Genomic DNA, 21,662 nt, shown 5'->3' with positions numbered 1-21,662 from the left:
AAAATAAAAATAAAAAGTATTTTTCATGCAACCCTCCACTAGGGGGCACTAGATGACTCTCAAGATTGCTCTGTCCTGTCTTACCGATGCAGTTGCCATGCGAGTCCTCAGTGAAGCCTGTGAGACAGCGCTGCTTCGGGTTACATGTGAATGAGCCGTCGGTATTCAAGCATTCAAAGCCCATCCCGCAGTTATGGGTACGCAGTACACACTCATCAATGTCTGGAGAGAAAAGGGTATCGTGTGTCAAAACAAAGAAAGTCACCAGACAACTGGAAGACATGGAGTATGGTATCTTGATTGATGCATAAGGAGTTCAAATAAAATAATAAAATATTGAGGAAAATCTGTACTTCTCAAGAATTTGGCATATGTGGAAGTATAATGAATTGGTGTTGGAAGAGATGGGTTTGGCCCGAGATCACAACAGTCCTCAATTAAAGGTTAGAAGTTTACAGTAGGTGGCACTGTGGCTCAATAACAGGCTGAAAAAGCATGCTTGCAATTTGAGTCGCCTCATCTCGTAGGATCAAACCCCACAGTCATCTGCGCTTTTAACTGCATGTTTGCAATCACAGGTAAAACCAAATAATTTTGTGTTCCACATAAAGTTAAACTGTGTGTAACCCAAACTGATTAGCACCATTACCTAAGTAAACACCCACTTTAGGATATTTGGTGAGTCCTTCATTTCAGGTTTTCTGCAAGTTCTTGTCCTTCCAAAGCCTCTAATTAGGTCAAATCTACTTTTTTCCTTTAAGATCAGATCATAATTATCCCTTTCGCACTTATTAGCATGCACCAGACCGAGTCTTGACAAGAATCAGAGACTCTTGCAAAGTTATCTCAGCGTTCAAAGGCAAATTGAAATAGTTAGATGTGTCTAGGCATCTGCTTTGTGTAAAACAGCTCGCTGGATGCTTTAGATGTTACTAAGTGAAAGCCTAAGGCAATCAGCTGTGGCCTGCTTCAAACTGCAAAGGCCTGAGAAAAAATCTTGCTGCACAGATTTACGCCGTTACCGGTTCTTCTTCGGAGTGAACGTGATGTGTTTAAATGACGAAGAGACCGGCTAGATGGAAGAACAGTTGTTATTGATTCTGACCACATGTATCACAAAGCCGTTCGGATAGCTGTGTCTGAGCATTGAGGAAAGTTGGACTGATGCCACATTTGTGCTGATATTATTTTACATATACAGTAGGCAAGGTCATTCAGACACAATGCATAGCATTCTTTAATGGATACTCATCAGGGTATATAGCATATTTACTGTATGTGACCCTCTCTGTGAAATCTAGATATGAGTAAAAGCATCAAAGTTTAATTTCACTCACTGATTTAAAGGTGCAGTGTGTACATTTTAGCGGCATCTAGTGGTGAAGTTGCAAATTGCAACCAGCGGCTCAGCCCACTGCCCAACCCTCGCTTTTAAAACGCATAAAGAAGCTACGATAGCCACCACCGGACAAACATGTCATCGTTGGAGACAACTTAGTAAAAAAGTTTGTCCGTTAAGGGCTTCTGTAGAAAAATGGTGGCACAAAATAGCGACCTCCTTGTAAGGGGACCCTCGGTGTATGTAGATAAAATCGTCTCATTCTAAGGTTATAAAAACATAACGGTTCATTATAAAAGGTCTTTATACACCCCTGATAATATAGTTTTGTATATTATTTTGCTTTTTTTTCTCAAAAATCCTTCTAAAAATTACACACTGCACCTTTAATATTGATTTTAACTGCATTCAGTCAATATTAAAGATATCAAGGAACCGATTTGAACAGAACATTCTTTACATGATGATTTTATGTAGAAAACAGTAAATCACCCCAAAAATATTTTAGCTGGATTTTCATAACATCCCATCTATTATTTTTTATTAAATAACTCATTATATTGCACTAAATGTGCATGTGCCAGAAAAAGCAGCAATTATTCAACCCACCTTCACACACTCCATTTCTCTTCTGGTAACCACTCGGACATGAGATCTGCCTCTCGCACATGAACGCTCCGATCGTGTTCACGCACCGTTCATCCACCTGGCAGGTGTGTGTGTTTGTCGCACACTCATTCACATCTGGAAAAAAAAAGCGCATCAATATTTAACTCCACACAGAGCCAAGAACATGGACAAGAAGTTACATTTAAAAAAAAACTGTTCCAATACAATTGTGATACAATGGTGATCAATATTTCTGAAGCATCATCATGTCAGCTTGTAGTGCATGTGGACAATATCAAGTACAGATACTGTAAACAAGGCATGTGTTTATTTTATGCTCTGTCACTTCAATGATCAAGATCTTCGGTTGGATTTATTAAAGGTGCAAACATCGGAAACAAACCCAGAAAGAGGATAATTCCTTCAGGCTTAGAAAATGGCTGATTTGTGGACCCAAAACCTTAATCTGTCATGTTTTTGCCAGAGTAAGACATTTCAAGGGACTGGGTGGAAATGTTTGTGCTTGTTCTGGCTACATTAAGACTCTAGAGAGAAAAGCACATGGTGACTGATCTGTTCCTCAACTGCTGGTAACACCAGAGAGAAAACAATGATTTTAAGTAAGTTTTTAGTCAAACACGAAACTTAATATATTGGGGTATATACAGGCTATGATGACATGTATCAGGATATGATTTTTAATTTAAATCACCAGAATGAATTACATTTATATTACACATTACACTACTCAGCAGTGGTAGCTCGTGACTGCTCTTCCGAGGGGCGCAGATTCAAAATTAGTGTTTGTAGTATTATGTGTGTTGCTCGTGTTTTCAAAATATGGGTTGCGTCATGTGAACCATGTGCATCACGTGTTTTGTCAAAATAAAAGCCTGCTGCACACACATCAAAACCGTTTATGATAAAAGAGACGCTCACGTTCACAAAATACACGCAAGACACTCCCTTAACAGTAAACTCTGATTACAAATGAGATTATGAGAGTATCTGGCAAACGCGAGCGTCTGTTTTTATCATAAACCCTTTAGACGCATCTGCAGCAGGCACCCACCTTGACAAGACACGTGACGCACACAAAAACACCCGATGCGCAGAACACATACTTTGAAACCACAAACCACACAACATGACGGCCTACACACATGTTGTGACGAACTTTGCATCAAGCACCCTCGAAAAAGAAGTCACTGGCCGCCACTGAATTTATGTAAACATTAATATAACCCCTACCCTAAACCGATTCATAAACGGTTTTGACGCATGTTTAGCAGGCACTTATTTTGACAAAACACATGATGCACATGGTTCACATATTTTGAAAACACAAGCAACACACATGATACTCCGAAACACATATTTTGAATTTGCGCCCCTCGGATGAGTAGTCACGAGCCGCCACAGCATAAGTGTTTCTTATTACACTGCATCTAATCTGACGCATAATGCTGCGTTTACACCAGCCATGGTAAAGGCATCAAGCGCGAGTGATTTCAATGTGAAGTCAATGTAAAGACGCATTCATGCGCGTCTGGATGTCTAGCGGCGCAAATGAGGCGTTTAGTGCGGCATGGTAGATGCGATTCTGCCTCAATGGCGCGAATTGAGCGTTGCCGCAGGAAACGCGCGAGTTGAAAAATCTGAACTTTGGTGGAAAAATGCGCCGCGTTAACCAATCAGGAGCTTGCTCTAGTAGTGACGTGATAACAGGAAGCGAGTCGCAGAAGCGCCTCCCATAACGAGAATTTCCGCATCTCGATTACTAGAATTTCACGTGCGGCTTTCTCAAAATGTGTGAAGCGAGTACACTCAAAATGAAGCGAGTACACTCAAAATGTTCAAGTGTTCAACTTCCAGCGCTAGACGTGAATTTGATGCATCAAACCTGTCTGGTGTGAACCCATAGTAAGGCAAACAACCTTGAAATGTAACCACAGGTGGTAATAAGCTGCTGGCCGCTAGAGGGCGCTTATCCCTGAAACTTAACTGTACGCCGTAATAAGCTGCTCGCACAAACAATATAGTATATGGTCGTTACTTTTAAAAGGCAAGCAAGTTAGTTTTATCCAAAAAAAACAATGAATTAATATAAAACAGTACATAAATCAATTCAACTACAGAAAGTCAATTAATGAGTCTTTCAAATGCTTGTTCATCTGAATTAAGAACATCTGTTCTCTGCATTGCAGCTTCTTGCAAGAGGACAAAACTTGTTTGAAGAGCCTCCGGTACTGAGTCCTAAAAAATACGTCTCCATCTATCTGCTCGGCTATATTTTTACTCCTTCAGACCGCAGGGGCAATAGTACAGAGCTGTGGAGCTTCTGGGCATTTACAATTGCCTTTACGGGCTCCATCACAAACTATCACACCCTGCCTCTTTTTAAAAGTTTTTGGCTTCAAAACATTATTTAGTTTCAGACATGCAGAAAGCATCTCTGACGTGCTTTTCATGCACTGTCACCGATATGGCACAAAAGCATCAACAAGCAGCCTCATCAGTAAAGTAGAGTGGAGGGATTTATTAAAAAAATACTTATCATAACAATATGGTAAATTGCCTTTAAAATGTGGTACTTTGAAATGCATTACAGAACATGTGTTTTATGAATAATGCATTTTTGCAGACTGGAGGCCAAGATAGGTAGGTGAGCTTTATCGTGAAGTGTTGTGTCTGTGGCTCAAGCGCTGAGGATTATGGTCTGTGGATGTTAAGTATTGCAGCTGCGTTCAGTGATGTTAAGATGAGCGAGCGATGATGAATGTTTAAGACTTCAAGCATTCGGTTTATATCATCATCTCATTTAGCGTTTAGATGCTTTTGCATCTGAGCCTCTCATATGTTAACAACACACATGTTTATTTTCATTTACTTTATTATTAAAATAAAACCTTCATATACACTCACCTAAAGAATTATTAGGAACACCATACTAATACTTTGTTTGACCCCCTTTCACCTTCAGAACTGCCTTAATTCTACATGGCATTGATTCAACAAGGTGCTGAAAGCATTCTTTAGAAATGTGGGCCCATATTGATAGGATAGCATCTTGCAGTTGATGGAGATTTGTGGGATGCACATCCAGGGCACGAAGCTCATGTTCCACCACATTCCAATGATGCTCTATTGGGTTGAGATCTGGTGACTGTGGGGGCCATTTTAATACAGTGAACTCATTGTCATGTTCAAGAAACCAATTTGAAATGATTTGAGCTTTGTGACATGGTGCATTATCCTGCTGGAAGTAGCTATCAGAGGATGGGTACATGGTGGTCATAAAGGGATGAACATGGTCAGAAACAATGCTCAGGTAGGCTGTGGCATTTAAACGATGCCCAATTGGCACTAAGGGGCCTAATGTGTGCCAAGAAAACATCCCCCACACCATTACACCACCAACACCAGCTTGCACAGTGGTAACAAGGCATAATGGATCCATATTCTCATTCTGTTTACGCCAAATTCAGACTCTACCATCTGAATGTCTCAACAGAAATCGAGACTCATCATACTAGGCAACATTTTTCCAGTCTTCAACTGTCCAATTTTGTTAAGCTTGTGCAAATTGTAGCCTCTTTTTCGTATTTGTAGTGGAGATGAGTGGTACCCGGTGGGGTCTTCTGCTGTTGTAGCCCATCGGCATCAAGGTTGTGCGTGTTGTGGCACCAACAACCATGCCGTCTGGCACCAACAACCATGCCACGCTCAAAATGGCTTAAATCACCTTTCTTTCCCATTCGGACATTCAGTTTGGAGTTCAGGAGATTGTCTTGACCAGGACCACAACCCTAAATGCATTGAAGCAACTTCCATGTGATTGGTTGATTAGATAATTGCATTAATGAGAAATTGAAGTGTACATTAAAACATCTGATAAATGCTAATAATATTTTCAAACACTACTCTCAACCTTTTTGAGCTGCTACACAACTTGACTGCTGTTTGGTTAGGGACTGGAGGTCTTCACGGGTCTGCTTAGATCCGAAAAGCCAAGGTCGGACCCGAGATCTGAGTGGGTTCAGGTCTAAAAGTTTCATGTGTGCCACGGGTCAGGTATAACATTAGCGCCTTGTGTCTTGAGTAATTTAAAATGAATGTGTTTTTGGCAAACAGACCCAAGAAGACCCAAACCATCTCGCGTATGTCCTTTTCCAGCAGACTGCACACTCACATGTCGGTGCTGTTTACATTTGGGTTAAAAACATTGCCACTTGGTCAGGTTGGACTCGGGTCTAATTTTGTCGGGTTTGTCTCGGGTCGGGTCTTTCTTAAAAAAAAAAGATTTATGCACGTCGGGCTCAGGTTAAAACTGATTCAGGTAATTTCGGGTCGAGTACATTTCTTTGGACCCGAGAAGACCTCTATAAGGACCTGCGAAGACCCCTATGAGCTAACTCAGGAATGATATGGTTTTGTAATAGATTGTGACATTTGTGTATGCTTACCACTAATGCTATGTTTTGGTTAAGCCAGGAGGAATGCAAAACAAAATCAGCCAGGCCCCACAGCTTCTGTTGAGAACTCCTTGAGCAAACCTGATACCCATAATGCAACCACACGCTTATGAGCTGGTTATAAGACTGAGCCAGTGGGCTTTGCATTTCCCACCTGTTAATATGTGCTAATCCATATTTTTTTGCCTGCCAATGTCAGGTGAATGGAGAAAATGTTGAAAAATTAGCTTTAACCATTTTTGACCAGCCACTTTTTTAAGTTGAGCCAACTTTTGTAAAAAGCCCTAATATGTATTTTTGTGGTACCTGTATGTACCTCTAAAGCACCAATGTGCAGCTTTGAGATACCATTATGCACCTTTTACTGTAGGTACACAAGTGTACTTTTTGAAAAGGCATCGCCCCAGAGACAACTTTTCTACCTTCTTGTACCTTTTATTTGAGACTATTCTGGATGTGAATAAAGCCCTTATCACACATTGCATTGAGATGCACACAGTGGTACAAGCCCTCCTGGTTTAAACACACCTCTTCAAGTAAGCATTTGAGTCTGCCGTGCACTCATTCGCATAAACAGCATACACAACAGACAGCTAAAAAGAAGAATATGTGCAGACACATACACACTTGTACCAGCATCAACATAAAGTCACAATGGCGTTTTACAGGGTGCGAGATCAGATAAGGGTTTTATTCCTAATTGTGAGGTTTGCTCTCAATCAATCATCCATTTTATTGTTGTTTTAGAGAAGATTTCTACGCATCGTCTGCTTTATGAATCTATAACACTTAATGTTTACCACGTGAATATGGCTTAGGAAGAGAAACAGATGCTGGAGAAACTCTGGAGACGATGGGCCATATAGAGTTTATGTATGCTACAAAAACCGACTCGTACTTTTAACATGCATTTGGAAGTGGAAATGTCTAGAGTACATTAAATGGGCAATCAAATATTTCATTAAAAAATTCCTTATTTCATTTTTTCAGTGACTTGAAAGCTTGGATTCACAAGCAAAGTCATGCAGGAAAAATATTTATTTTGTTACTGCCAAGATGAAATCAAGGATTTAGGCCACCCACATTTAGGCATATGGGAACACTTTATAGACAGAAAGACAAAGAATGAATAAAATAAACTATTTAAATGAGCATGCAGAGATTAAAACTGCCTGTCCAGCTAAATCCATTTTGATGATAGCCATACTTGTCCTCACTTTTGTGATGCATTTACTGTCTCTGCAGTCTTCTGCAGCAACTTTTAAAGATTGATGTGCAACCTGTTATTCATGTTTGCCTCGTGGACAATTCGTTATCGTTACCGAGTGTCGTAGTAATAAATTCTGCTTTTAAACAGAACAAAAACACAATGTGAACATCTACAGTAGGTTTCCTGTAAAAGTTTATGTCGACTTACAGTCAGGTGGTATAAATTACATAAAGAAATCCACACAGTTACGCTAGCACCAGCGAAATACTGCGTTTCTGGATCAGTTTATAGTCGATAGCAGATGTGCATGGCGGTTTTATTGGCAGCCTTCATGGTAAGTTCAGAATGTGAATGGAAAGACCTTGAATTATGTGCTGTAACTCGATCAGTACAGTAAATAAACACAGTAAAAATGTCAGATCAGACGGGAAAACAAATCGCAAGACAGAGGATGTTGTTAGGTCAGTGCTAGGGTCAGCGGTTATTATTGTAGTTAGGGCTGAAAGAGTCATTCGTCGTGGATCAGTGGAGCTGAAGGAAGCAGAATCTTTAGGTAGCACTGCAAAGTGAGTTTCAAGCCATGATGTGATGTTTTATCAGTTTTGTGACAGGTGCAATATATTGCAATAAGAAGGAAAAAAGCAGACAGGAAACTCAAACAGGTACAGGGTCAGTATGACATGCATATTTTGTGTCTGGGGGCATTATGTACCAAAAAAATAATTTGATACATTTACGACATTTGTCACTATAAAACCGATTTAGTTTAAATACTATTTTCAGTATGTTGTACTTTAATGTAATCGGTAAGCTGGTACACTTTCTGTGTCAGGTGGTACAACCAATGTAATACTAGAAAAAAGCTATTTTATCAAACACATTTTAATTGTATATAAAAAGTATATTTATGAATTTGATATCACAGGCCAAAAATTATACCAGCATCCAGTCTCACGGAGTTGCGTATAAATAGCACGAAGTGTAAAAATCGTGCAATACATACGCCAAATTCCACTTTGGCGTGCATGTGGTGCGCCGGTCCTTCCCGTTCGCTTGGACGGTGCGTCTTTTTTTGTTGTTTTGTTTATTGGTTGCTCAGTTTTTTTGCTGTTTTTTACCATTTTCGCTTGGGTTTAACTTTTTGTTATTTAAAAATGACATCCTAACCCAAACCCCAACTCTAACCCCAACTTCAAGCGGCCATGGCTTAAATATGGACAAAAACATTGAGAAACCTGCATATTAAATAACCTCATTAAGCAAATCTAAAATCTAACCCTAAACCCAAGCGAAAATGGTTTAAAAACAGAAAAAAAATTGAGAAACCAATAAATAAAAGGACAAAAATATGCACCGTTTAAGTGAATGGGAGGGACTGGCGTATCATGTGCACGCCGGAGTGGAATTTGGCATATGTATTGCACGATTTTTACACTTAGTGCTATTTATACGCATCTACGTAAGACTGGGTAGTCCAAGCAGAAGTCTGATAAATGTAAATTCATTGCAGAGGTCAGGTGGTGCAACCAGAAAGTCAAATGGTGCAACTGCTTTGAATGCACCTAAGAAATAAAAAAACGTAATGCTAAATAATTTTAATAAGCTAATAATTTAACTAATATTTTAAATAAATAGATGTTTTAATAAATGCAAGCTAATGTTGTCTATAATTTTTGTTATACATTTTTTTATTATTGTTCTTAAATGTATAATGGTCTTAAGTGTTAGTTTTTCAAATTATTTTCAGGACTATAATTTTAAATGCCACGATTAAATAAACAAACAATCAGCATGACACAGGAAGTGCGTTAAAACTTATCTGGCAAATAGACATTAGCTACATTTACATGCAACCAAATAATCCGTTTGTAATCATATTAATGGCTCAGTGATATCGAAAAGCCTTCATTTAAACACCTTAATTAATACGATTAAGGTCGACCGGATGCAAATTTGGATCGTATTGAAGGGGGTGGTGTACTCCGATTTGTGATTCGATCAGCAGGAGAAAAGTACGCATGTAAACACGTGAATTGTAGTATTTTGTCATTGGATGCAAAAATGTGGAGAACATTTGTAATAAAGATTGATGATGATGATTTGTGCTCAAGTTTATATTCACATCTTATATTTACCTCTTATTTACGTATCACATGATTCTCATCACAGAAACATGCAATAGCAAGGCAATGGCAACATGTATTATTAATTTAATGGGTTCACGCGCTGTACATTCTACAGCGTTCATGTGTACTTTCATAACATTAGGCTACATAAGGCAATAAAATAGCGTTGTGCCTTTTTTAAATTGTGCTTTCATTGCCTATATCTGAAAACTTCTTAAGAACAACTTTCTCCAACTCATTTATCCAGAGATAAAACGCAAACTCGATGAGAGATGCTGCGCTGGGTGGCGTTGCCAAGTCCTCTGCTTTTTTCGAGTTCAGATTTGGCTACCGTTTAAACTGTCTCCGCGGGTAGTTTTTTCCTGTGGGTTAAAGATGAAAGGATTTTGTTTATTAGTTATCGGCTGTGAATAGTCATTGGGATGCTTTTGGGCTAGTTTTGAATGTCCATTGGGATGGTTTTGATACGCGAATCTGGCAACCCTGGCTGTGCCCTTGCGCAGATGTTCAGTTCGGATTATATAGAATGTACATGAAAACGAACAATGTTTAGGGTACATGTATACTGTACTGTTAAATCAAATTAAATTCAGTCGGATTGACAAAATTTTGTGCATGTAAACATAGCCAGTGATGGGTTGCACCACCCGAAAATTTTGAATATGGATATAAAAATATTGTGAAAAAATTATTAAAATGTACTGAAATGCTGTTCTATTAACAAACATTTGTTCCTGACTCAGGAACATGCATTATATCTAATTTTTTTTAATTTAAAATACATTTTTAAAAACCTTTTTTGTCATTGACCCTACAATAGTTAAAAAAAGTTTGACTTTACCTTCACAGCTGTGTCCGTCAACCATCAGAAAGTAACCAGGGTAGCAAGAACACTGTGGTAGTCCTCTGATCACAGAACAGCGTTGAGAGCAGGGTCCATTACCTGCAGAAAGCAAAGCAGATTTACATTCATTCATCTGACTTTTTGAAGTGTCTTACAGTGAATTCAATCTGTAACACTGTTTTAGGTCTGCATGGAATCAACCCATTACCTCTGCATTGTTAAAGGTCCCGTTCTTTCTGTGTTTTTGAAGCTTAAATTATGTTTACATTGAGCAATATAACATGTGTTAATGTTTCATGTTTAGAAAAATTTGGTATTTTTCACACAATTTACTTATCTGTATACCGTTGATTTCACTGTCCTAAAAACAGGCTGTTGTCTTCCTTGTTCTATGAAGTCCCTCCTTCAGAAATACGTATCGAGTTCTGATTGTGTAGTTTGTTTAGTGTGTTGTGATTGGATAGCAGCTTAGCTTGTCGTTAGCTTAGCTGGCGACTGACATATTCCTGTGGGCGGAGTTTAGTACAAAAAACTGTTCTCGTGACACCATTAAAGCTGGAAGTAGAGGGCTGTAGTCCAAAACGGCTGTTCGCTGTAGGCTTTGAAAGGCGAATTCTGTTAAAAAAATATCGCCTGGCAGTGAACTTTGAGCTTAATCATTCTACAGGTATTATTTATGCTTTTATAGCAACATTCCACACTAAACAGGGTTTAAAAACTGGGATCAGAAAGAACGTGACCTTTAATGCACCAATCTATTACAGTATTTAATGATGTTTATTGAAAGACAATTTAAAGGATGTTACACAATATTACACAATTACACATACTTAATTACACGCCTCCACCCCACAAACACAGATGTGCAGTTGTGCAAAATAATAAAATAATAATAATACATGTTACTTGTCTGTTTCTCTAATAAAAATATTTCTGTAATAACAGCCTCGGAAAAAAAGCTCAGCCTAAACTGAAGTGACGTAGCCAAGCAGTTAAAAATTAAGCCATAACCACCAAGACTTAATGAATTACCCAGAAGCATTTCAACCATCTTCAGCACAGACTGAGGCTCCAGAGAGGTGACGGTGTCCCAGACAGGACATCGAGTTCCAGTACATTCTTAAAGACTTGAAACATAACAGTATACATCTTGAGACACAGTAAGGTCTCTTAAAGTTATCATAGTGTAAAGCACTGCATCTTAGATGACCCCTTGACTAAGAAGTTTCAAAGCAAATAATATGTTTTAACGACCTATTCTCCAACCCATACGAATGCTTTGGTCGTTTGTCCATTTCATCAGATACGACCAATAAATGCATTTACTAAATTAACGCTTCTACCAGCAGCTAGTGACACTTAATATATTAGGTATAAAATGATATTTTGGGCTATGATGACATGTACTGGGATAAGATTTTCAATTTAAACATTACACTATTCAGGCATTTATTATATGATATAAACACAGCATACAAAACAGTCATACATTTTTAAAAATGTACTTAAATATTCCAAGTGTACTGAGGTCAAACAATCGATTTATTTGAAGAAAAGATGCAAAAGTGATGACAATCCGCTGTAAAAATCAGATCCGGTGAACTGCCGCCAGAAGAATCGATGATACGTCATCTATGATTGTGAAAAGGCATTGGCTCTTGTGTGCCTCATGATTGATTGCATCATTACATTATCTAAGAATGTGAAGCGCTATTGGCTCTTGTGACCGACTACGTCATGCTGGTGGTTTATGTTTGAGTTCTTCATATAAAGTAATCGTATGGCTTCAGTTCGCAAGGTTTGCAAGGCGAATGGTTTGTAATACTTTTATACTGTTCTATGCAATAAATACCTGTGACTGTACTTTTACTTGCATGTTGTGTTTTATATGCTTGAGAAGTGGTTGGGTTTAGGGTAAGGGTGGGGTTAGATGCTCCAAAATATCCCATAAATGTTAAAACCATAAATGTTTATGAAACCGTTTCTACATTTACAAATTCATAAAATGAAATGTGTCTAATCTAATAAGGCAAAAACCTTAAAACATAACAACAGGCTGTATAAGCTACTGCCACTAAAGGACACTAATCCCTTAATAGGTCACTTTACGTCGTAATAAGGTGCTTTCACAAACGGCCTATGAGGTCGTTATTTTTGGAGGACAGTCTCATTTTAATTACGATAAAATGTGGTTACTCAGTTGCAAGACTACAAGATCTGGCTATTTAAATATTTTGTCAGAGTAATAATATTTGAAATCCTTAATAATATTATTATTAATAATAATAATGATGAAATCATTTAATTTTGCATCCTTTGTAGTGTGCATCCTATGAAGTATGCATCTTTTGTAGTGTGCATCCTTTGCAGTCTGCACACTATGTAGTGTGCATCCTATGAAGAATGCATCCTGTGTAGTGTGCATCCCATGAAGTATGCATATTTTATATTGTGCATCCTATGAATTATGCATACTTTGTTGTGTGCATCCTTTGTAGTGTGCATCCATTGTAGTGTGTTTTCTTTATAGTATGCATCCTTTTCCTTTTTATGTACCTGTTTGATGCCAATTGGGAGGACCCGTGGGGAACTAAATGAATGTAATAATAATATTTCAAATAAATAATCATATTTATCAAAAGCATTATGGGCACACAAAACAGCCCATCAAGACATGACTGCTGGCTGCTTATCAACAACCCTTCAAAACAAGAAGGATTTTAAATTCCTCCAAAACATGTGCATTTTATTTTGTCATGGATGTAAGCTAAGACGACAATATCCGGCCTGCCAGAATTTCACTCCAACTCCGAACAGGGAGGACCTGGACTGGAGACAGAATATCTGGACGCAAGAGGTGATACGGGATGTGGATTTCTGTTGCTTTGGCTGCAGTAAAGACTGCGGTTGGAGGGATGTGACCTGGCAGTTGTATTGGATATTTGAGAGAATTGCAGTGTGTCAGGAAATAGGGTATGACCTTTATTACCTGCTGAGAATGTAGGAAAGTAATTGTTGTGTAGGATTGCAAATTTAGATAAAATTTACAGTATAAAATATACTGTAAAGTAAAATATCAAAGTTACTGTATACTATTTTGTATGTTCAATTATTGCATTGAAATGTGCTTTTTGACAGGTAAAGAAAAGCCTTTCTTGAGTTTACATACCTGCACATGGATTATTTAATGCTGGGTTTTCAGTAGTGGTTTCCAGTCGTGCTGGAGATATTGTTACAGGTCGGTCTTCCTCAAGAACCCTATTGTCTTCCTCCGGGTTCTCTGTGGGAGATAAATGAATCAAATCTTATAAGGAGGAAGCAGCCATTTTTGCCATCCTTTATATCACTGTTATGATTGAAAGTGCATGAGATTTAGAGTATCTCCACAATATATAATCATGACGAGATGTGAAATTATGGTAAGGGATATTTGAGCTCTGTTTTTTGCCAACACATCTGTCAACAAAATTCCTATCATTCCGAAGGTCAGCTAAAGATTCTGCATGTGAAGATACTAGTGTCTGCATATTGCATAACTTAATCATTCCTGACACACAGTTGTTAGTTATGTCTCATACTGGGGCAAAAGCAATACTTTCAGTCTCAACACTTCAGTGTCACCAAGACAAAAACATTATTAACACAAGATGACAATACCATCATGCTGTCGTAATGTTTTGGTCATAAAACCAGGGAAACCATGGACAAGTAATAACAACTTGCGGTGAAACAGGCAAAACAATGACAGTCTGCATGTATCAACCAGTACGGCCATCATCGCTCTCCGCTGTTTTCTCCACAGTTACATAACAAAAGAGGAAAAGCAATAATAGTCACCCAAAAATGACAAAAAACTATTATTTATTTTTTAACAAGTTGGTGGAAACCATATGTGACCCTCAATTTACTTATAAGACTTGGAGTAATCTTTCACATGACCTCAGTCAATATGAAATATATCAAGGTTATATTTTCTTTTACATTATGTAGGATGATTTTAAAACAGGTAATCACAAAAAAATGACTTAAAGGGGCCATATCACAAGACTTTTTTAAGATGTCAAATAAATCTTTGGTGGCCCCAGAGCACATATATGAAGTTTTAGATCAAAATACCATATAGATAATTTATTATAGAATGTTAAAATTATCACTCTGTAGGTGTGAAAATGTGCCGTTTTGGGTGTGTCCTTCAAAATGCAAATGAGCGGATGAAGTGCAAACACTGATCACAATGATGGTGGTTCGTTGCAATTGAAACTCAATTGTGCTGTGAATTATTTTCTCTCTCTCTACACTAAATGGCAGTGCTGTGGTTGGATAGTGCAGATTAAGGGGTGGTATTATTATAATAAGAGCTCCTTATGACATCATAAGGAGAGCCAAATTTCAACGACCTATTTTTTCACATGCTTGTAGAGAATGGTTTACCAAAACTCAGTTACTGGGTTGATCTTTTTCACATTTTCTAGGTTGATAGAAGCACTGGGGACCCAATTATAGCACTTAAACAACTAAATGATTTCGTTGACGCACATATTTTTTATGACGCTAACGTGACGATGACTAGCTAAAAATGTCTCTAAGGTGACGAAAACATGACGAGACGCTTTTGAGTTTTCGTTGACGAAACGAGACGGAACGAAAATGATTATAAGTCTGACGTTCATAATGCATGTCATTTCTGCCTATTTTGCGTGAAATCAGTCTGTTTTTAGCTCAAAAGTATCAGCTATGCTGCCGCTTTCTATCCTTGTTTTGGGTCAACACAGTCTCACTCACGGTCACGCCCACCACGCGGCTGCCGCCATGCTGCGCACGCGCACAAGATTTCAAACAACAACAACAACACACCTGTGGCTGTGGCGAGTTCGAAGGACCGTAGCGGTGACGCCAATAAACGGAAACGATGGGATGATTTATGGACATACTTTCAGTATAATCCATCAGACAGAAAAACGGAATGCATATTGGGAGACGACGGTAAATGTGGCCACAAACTAGGTGGGAAGAATACCACCAATCTCAAGCGGCACCTGAATGCTCATCACGCTAATATTTTTTAAAGGTAACTAACAAGTCACGCTGTTAACATATCATATACATTCAATTTTACTCAACAATCGGCTTGTGACACATTTTATGGTAAGCTTAAGGTTTTACATGTATCTGCTTGTCAAACCTAAGCCCATTTCCAATACTTTTTGTGGTGTATTTAAATAAGGCAAGGCACGCGTTTCTCAACTTTATAAGCGAGGTCTCAGCGTAACACACAAACTCAACATGATGGTATATTAGGCTAAACTTTTTTCTTCATAACTTTTTGTTATGACATGCGCAGAAGGCACACCGACTAAAACAATGGCAAGCCCTCAGGGACAACCTTAATGCACATTTTAATTGTATTAAATACACCACACTTTTTAACCTAAATTCATTGGTTAAAAAATACTTTTTTTTGCGTTTTCGTCGACTAAAACTTGACTAAGACCCTTTTGCGTTTTCGTCGACTAAAACTTGACTAAAACTATAAATTTTACAAGTGACTAAAATGTGACTAAAACTAAAAGCATTTTCGTCCAAAAGACTAAGACTAAAACGAAAACTAAAAGGGCTGCCAAAAACAACACTGTTTTCATGCCATGGCCCCTAGGCTGTCACACATTACATTATTTTTATAATATGAACTATAATCATATGCAAAAAGAGCTGTGCGATGATTCTTCAAAAGTAATAACAGGGTGAATACATTTTATTAATGTATGAATAATGTTGAATAGCAGTTACGAATGTCTTTTAGCTCTGTGCACTAATGCAAAATCACTATTGTGCTTCCTTAGGTTTTGACAGATATTGGTATAATTTCGTGACTCATCATAATACTCTAGATTGTTTTATGTAAAAACACGCACCTAGATGCATCACAGACTCACAGTATAACAAATGAGGTGATTTTATATTCAGGTCATGCACGTAATGTAGATATGATGTTATGCAGTAGGAAGATTAATTCCATTGTTTAATGCAGGGCTGATAGTGTGTGTTTTGTGTGAGTAATGATAAGGCTTGCATATGCTGCGACGTTGGTGGAAGCAAGTGCATGAATAACAAACCTTCTCACGCATGGATTTTAATTAAAAAACAATCTTTGTACTAATCTTTACCTTTAAAATCTACACACATTTTTAAAGAAGTTCTTTATGGTTTGAAATTTTTTGACATGATCTAGTTAAACTAATCTATAATCGCCTAATCGCAAAAAACAAAAAAGTTTTTTTCCGTATAAAGAGATGTTACCTGGCCTACAGCTGCGTGCGTCCGGCTGGAGTGTGTATCCAGGGTGGCAGACACACAGGTAGGATTTGTGAGTATTGATGCAGGCGTGCTGGCAGATCTCTCCAAATCTCTGGCACCTGTCTTCATGCTCTAAATCCTCCAGTGAGTTTGCAGCAGGATCCACTTCTCCTGCAGACAGAGCTTGTTTTGGGAACTGACTGTCTGATACTGTGAAAGTAGAGAAATTGTAAAAATAAGATTGAGACAGTCTACAGTTTAAAGCAGATTTGGCTAAGAAATAAAGTCGCTTCCTGGTTACTCTAACCATTGTTTATTTAATTTGCCAGACTGGTGTTTTTCACACACAGCACTAATAAAATATTTCAACAAAACTTGAAAAAAATCAAGATTATGCCAAATGTTTAAAGAAGAGACTTTTCATCTCTTGGTTTTGAAACCAATTTCTGAACAATAGTATAAAATATTAGACTACTTAAGATTAGATAGATACATCTCAAGTGATTGTTTAAGTCAATTATTTTTCATTAAATGTCAGGAGGAGGAGCCTAAAAAATTAAGTTCCGTCAGTCATTATTTAGAGCATATCTAAGTCTCCACGCCAAGCGACACTCAACTGGCATCCCTCCTCCTCCCCAATCTGCTCCAAACCAAGTTTGTTTACAATAACTTATTAAGAGTGAATGGGCAGGCAAACTTGTGAAATACAATTATTAGTTTCATTTTTTATTTTAATTTTAGTTATTGTTTAATGTTGATTTCAATCTTTAACAATAATAAATATATAATTCTTTAATAATTAATATGTTCTTTACATTACGTAGGATGATTTTATGTTAAACAGTCACAAATAATTTTTTCCCTAAGTATTCATTTAAGTGAGAGTTACAGTGTTAACTCTTTCCCCACCATTAACTCGTCAATTAAGAGAAAATGCTTCCCTGCCAATGACAAGTTTCCGCCATTCCGTATTTCCGCTATTATCCACCAGCTGGCGCTCTTACCCAAATTATAATACCTGAAAGCAACCCCTTACCGTGGGTTCACACCAGATGGGTTTGAGGCGTAAAATTCGCGTGTATCGCACGTAGTTGTACACTTGAACTTTTTGAGTGTTCACGCTTCATTCGCGCGTGAAAGCTGCGCATAAAAATTCTAGTCATCGAGACATTCACGCAGAAACTCATGTCATGGGAGGGGCTTCTGGGACTCCGCTCACTTCCTGTAATCACATCACTACTAGAGCAAGCTCCTGATTGGTTAACGCAGCGTGTTTTTCCACAAAAGTTCAAATTTTTTTAACTAGTGCGTTTTCCGCAGCAACGCTCAATTTGTGCGAACTAGACCCGCGTGAATGAGCCGTGAAGCACCACGCGGTAGACACAACTCAGCCTCATTCGCGCCGCAAGACTTCTAGATGTGCGTCAACGCTTCTTTAGCTTAACATTGACATTACTCGCGCTTGACGCCTCTACCGCGGCTGGTGTGAACGCAGCATTAGGGCAAACAGTAGGAACTCTGTGTATGTTTTGATCATCGCTCTGAATCAGATCTTTATAAAAAGTCCTTCACAAAAATGGAATTATTTGAGTTTTTGGTAAAAATTTGGTATTTTTGAAGAAACCTACCTATATGTGAGAGGTGATAAAAGAGTAAAAATGAAGGTAGGATGTTTTTGTTTGTTTAAAAGCAAAGGGTCTGTTCTTTCATTTGCCATATTTTATGTTTATATATTTATAGATGAACATTCTGAAAGGCATTAAACTTTTGTAAAAATCATAAAAATGCATAAAAAACTTGTTTTTAAATGCTGGTGGGGAAAGACTTAATAACCAGCTGATTGTTAAAGTTATTTATTTACTATTAGTCTTATTTGCCCTTTTCAATTTCACTTGTATTAACATCAAAGTGACTTCTCAAGATAAACCAGATGTCAACCAGAACTATAACTGCTCGAATGTAAACTTAATACGCATTTAAGCAATGTTCCAGTCAACAACCGCCATTCCCCCTCCCAGCTGCTCCTGCCCCGCCCTCAGTATTCTTCATCTGCCAATCACATCCTATCAATCTCAAATCCATAGCTGCCTAAACCCAAAAAGCAACTCATAGAGTTAACGAGCAATCTTTCCAACATTGCGCACCAATTTGGCAAGGAGCTCCGCAGACTCGGCAATTAACGTCTGGCTAAACATAATAAACAGGCTCAGCAGCAGGCTAAGCTTCACCTTACACCGCACACTGGTGTAAAGTAAATATTTCTCACAGTCATTAACTGAATGTGAATACATTGGAGGGGTGAGAGAGATTAAACATTTCCGTTATAATTAATCATGTTTTGGGAGTGAGGTGGCAGGGGGCCTGAGAAAGCATCTCTTATGGAAATAATTATCTTTCAACCATTTTTCCATCGCTTGAACTTTTGATGCAGTTAAGGATTGTCTGCAGAAAGACAAAGAAAAAGATTTTTCCATGGGTGCCTCTATAGAGGCAATTTATTTGGACCTATTTTAGGCTGCCATCTTTTGTCTGTGCACCACATAATGGATATGAGACCAGTCCTAATATATTGACACAGCTCACCTTGCTGTAGGATATCAGGTGGGCTCTTTAGATGAAGCAAGGCATCGGGCCTGAGGAATGTGCTGTTTGAGGGATTGCAAGAGGTAAAGTCTGGGTTTTATGTCTTATTTAAAGGATGAAGGACCAGGGTCCATTGACTGGGGCTTTGCTAATAACAGCAGGAGTTGAACAATGAATGTCTGCCATTACACTGATATGGCACTCTGCCATCCAGCGTAAAAGAATAAAAGCCAGGACAGTGTTGAAAAACTTTATTTAGCAGCTATAATCCACATAACCTCTATTTTATTACGAAACGCACACTGGGGGCAATTGTAACATCATTTGTTTTACATTTTTCAAATCTGAATTTCAACTTTTGGTATAAAAACATATGCACCATACATAACTGTACCATTTATGGAATTAAAATCAATAACATGGAGTTAAATACAAGAAGAGTTTATAATTGGCAAGGTTGAAAAAATATATATACACACAATGTCTGTACAATGTAACTTATTACTCATCCGAATTCATGTGTACTATTGAACTTTGGCTGTCATAAATAATGTGAATTGAAAGGAGACATCTACTAAGATTACATTTGAAATACAGCAAAGGAAACTCTTCATCTAGATGCTTTGATAAAATAATGCCTATAATGTTCATTAAGGGACATTCCACTTTAAAAAAATATATATATACTCATTTTCCAGCTCCCCTAGAGTTAAACTTTTGATTCTTACCGTTTTGGAATCCATTCAGCTGATCTACGGGTCCGGCGCCACCACTTTTAGCATAGCTTAGCATAATCCATTGAATCTGATTAGACCATTAGCATCACACGAAAAAAAACCAAAGAGTTTCAATATTTTTCCTATTTAAAACTTATTAAGACCGACAGAAAATTAAAAGTTGCGATTTTCTAGGCAGATAGGACTAGGACTCTCATTCTGGCGTAATAATTAAGGACGTTGCAGCCGTAACATTGCTGCAAGAGGCGCAATGATATTACGCACTGCGCGAAAATAGTCCCCTGCCATTGAAAGTTACTAAGGGGACTATTTTCGACTGCTGCCTTATCTTATTGCGCCTCCTACAACCATTTTACAGCTGCAAATTCCTTAAAGGAATAGTCTACTCATTTTCAATATTAAAATATGTTATTACCTTAACTAAGAATTGTTGATACATCCCTCTATCATCTGTGTGCGTGCACGTAAGCGCTGGAGCTCGCTGCGACGCTTCGATAGCATTTAGCTTAGCCCCATTCATTCAATGCTACCATTTAGAGATAAAGTTAGAAGTGACCAAACACATCAACGTTTTTCCTATTTAAGACGAGTAGTTATACGAGCAAGTTTGGTGGTACAAAATAAAACGTAGCGCTTTTCTAAGCGGATTTAAAAGAGGAACAATATTTTATGGCGTAATAGCACTTTTGGGAGTACTTCGACTCGGCGCAGTAACACCCTCCCTCTCCCATTATGAGAGTGAGAAGGGGAGCGGACTTTTCAGGCGAGTCGAAGTACTCCCAAAAGTGCTATTACGCCATACAATATAGTTCCTCTTTTAAATCCGCTTAGAAAAGCGCTACGTTTTATTTTGTACCACCAAACTTGCTCGTATAACTACTCGTCTTAAATAGGAAAAACGTTGATGTGTTTGGTCACTTCTAACTTTATCTCTAAATGGTACCATTGAATGAATGGGGCTAAGCTAAATGCTATCGAAGTGTCGCAGCGCGCTCCAGCGCTTACGTGCACGCACACAGATGATAGAGGGATGTATCAACAATTCCTAGCCAAGGCAACAACAAAGTTCAACATTGAAAATGAGTAGACTATTCCTTTAATTATTACGCCAGAATGAGAGTATAGTCATAGTCACATCTGCCCAGAAAATCACAACTCCCAATTCTCTGTCAGTCCTAGTACACGATGTAACTACAAAAGAGTCAAGTTTTAACTAGGAAAAATATTGAAACTCGTTGGTTATGCTTTAGCGCGACGCCAATGGTCTAATCAGATTCAATGGATTGTGCTAAGCTATGCTAAAAGCGGTAGCGCCAGACCCAGAGATCGACTGAATGGACTCCAAATCGGCATAAATCAAATGTTAAACTCTAGGGGAGCTGGAAAATGTGTATTTTTTTAAAAAGTGGAATGTCCCTTTAAAGAGTCTTTTTTAAAAAGCCTAT

At 38.1% G+C, this 21,662-nt stretch overlaps 1 protein-coding gene across 3 annotated transcripts in view; it reads right to left on the bottom strand.

Moving 5' to 3' along the window:
* Positions 1 to 21,662, bottom strand: part of fbln2 (fibulin 2) — a 69,519-nt gene that overhangs the window by 17,870 nt on the left and 29,987 nt on the right. For all 3 annotated transcript variants that reach the window (XM_055184057.2, XM_073876111.1, XM_055184058.2), the window contains exons 6-10: positions 16,901 to 17,107; positions 13,773 to 13,883; positions 10,601 to 10,702; positions 1,949 to 2,083; positions 85 to 222 (exon numbers count right to left, since the gene is read on the bottom strand). In XM_055184057.2, coding sequence (XP_055040032.2) covers positions 85 to 222; positions 1,949 to 2,083; positions 10,601 to 10,702; positions 13,773 to 13,883; positions 16,901 to 17,107 — 693 coding nt within the window. The remainder of the gene's footprint in view (positions 1 to 84; positions 223 to 1,948; positions 2,084 to 10,600; positions 10,703 to 13,772; positions 13,884 to 16,900; positions 17,108 to 21,662) is intronic.

This window comes from Misgurnus anguillicaudatus, chromosome 14 (genome assembly GCF_027580225.2).
Source record: "Misgurnus anguillicaudatus chromosome 14, ASM2758022v2, whole genome shotgun sequence".
Taxonomy (NCBI): domain Eukaryota; kingdom Metazoa; phylum Chordata; class Actinopteri; order Cypriniformes; family Cobitidae; genus Misgurnus; species Misgurnus anguillicaudatus.
This window is presented reverse-complemented; position numbering and strand designations above follow the sequence as displayed.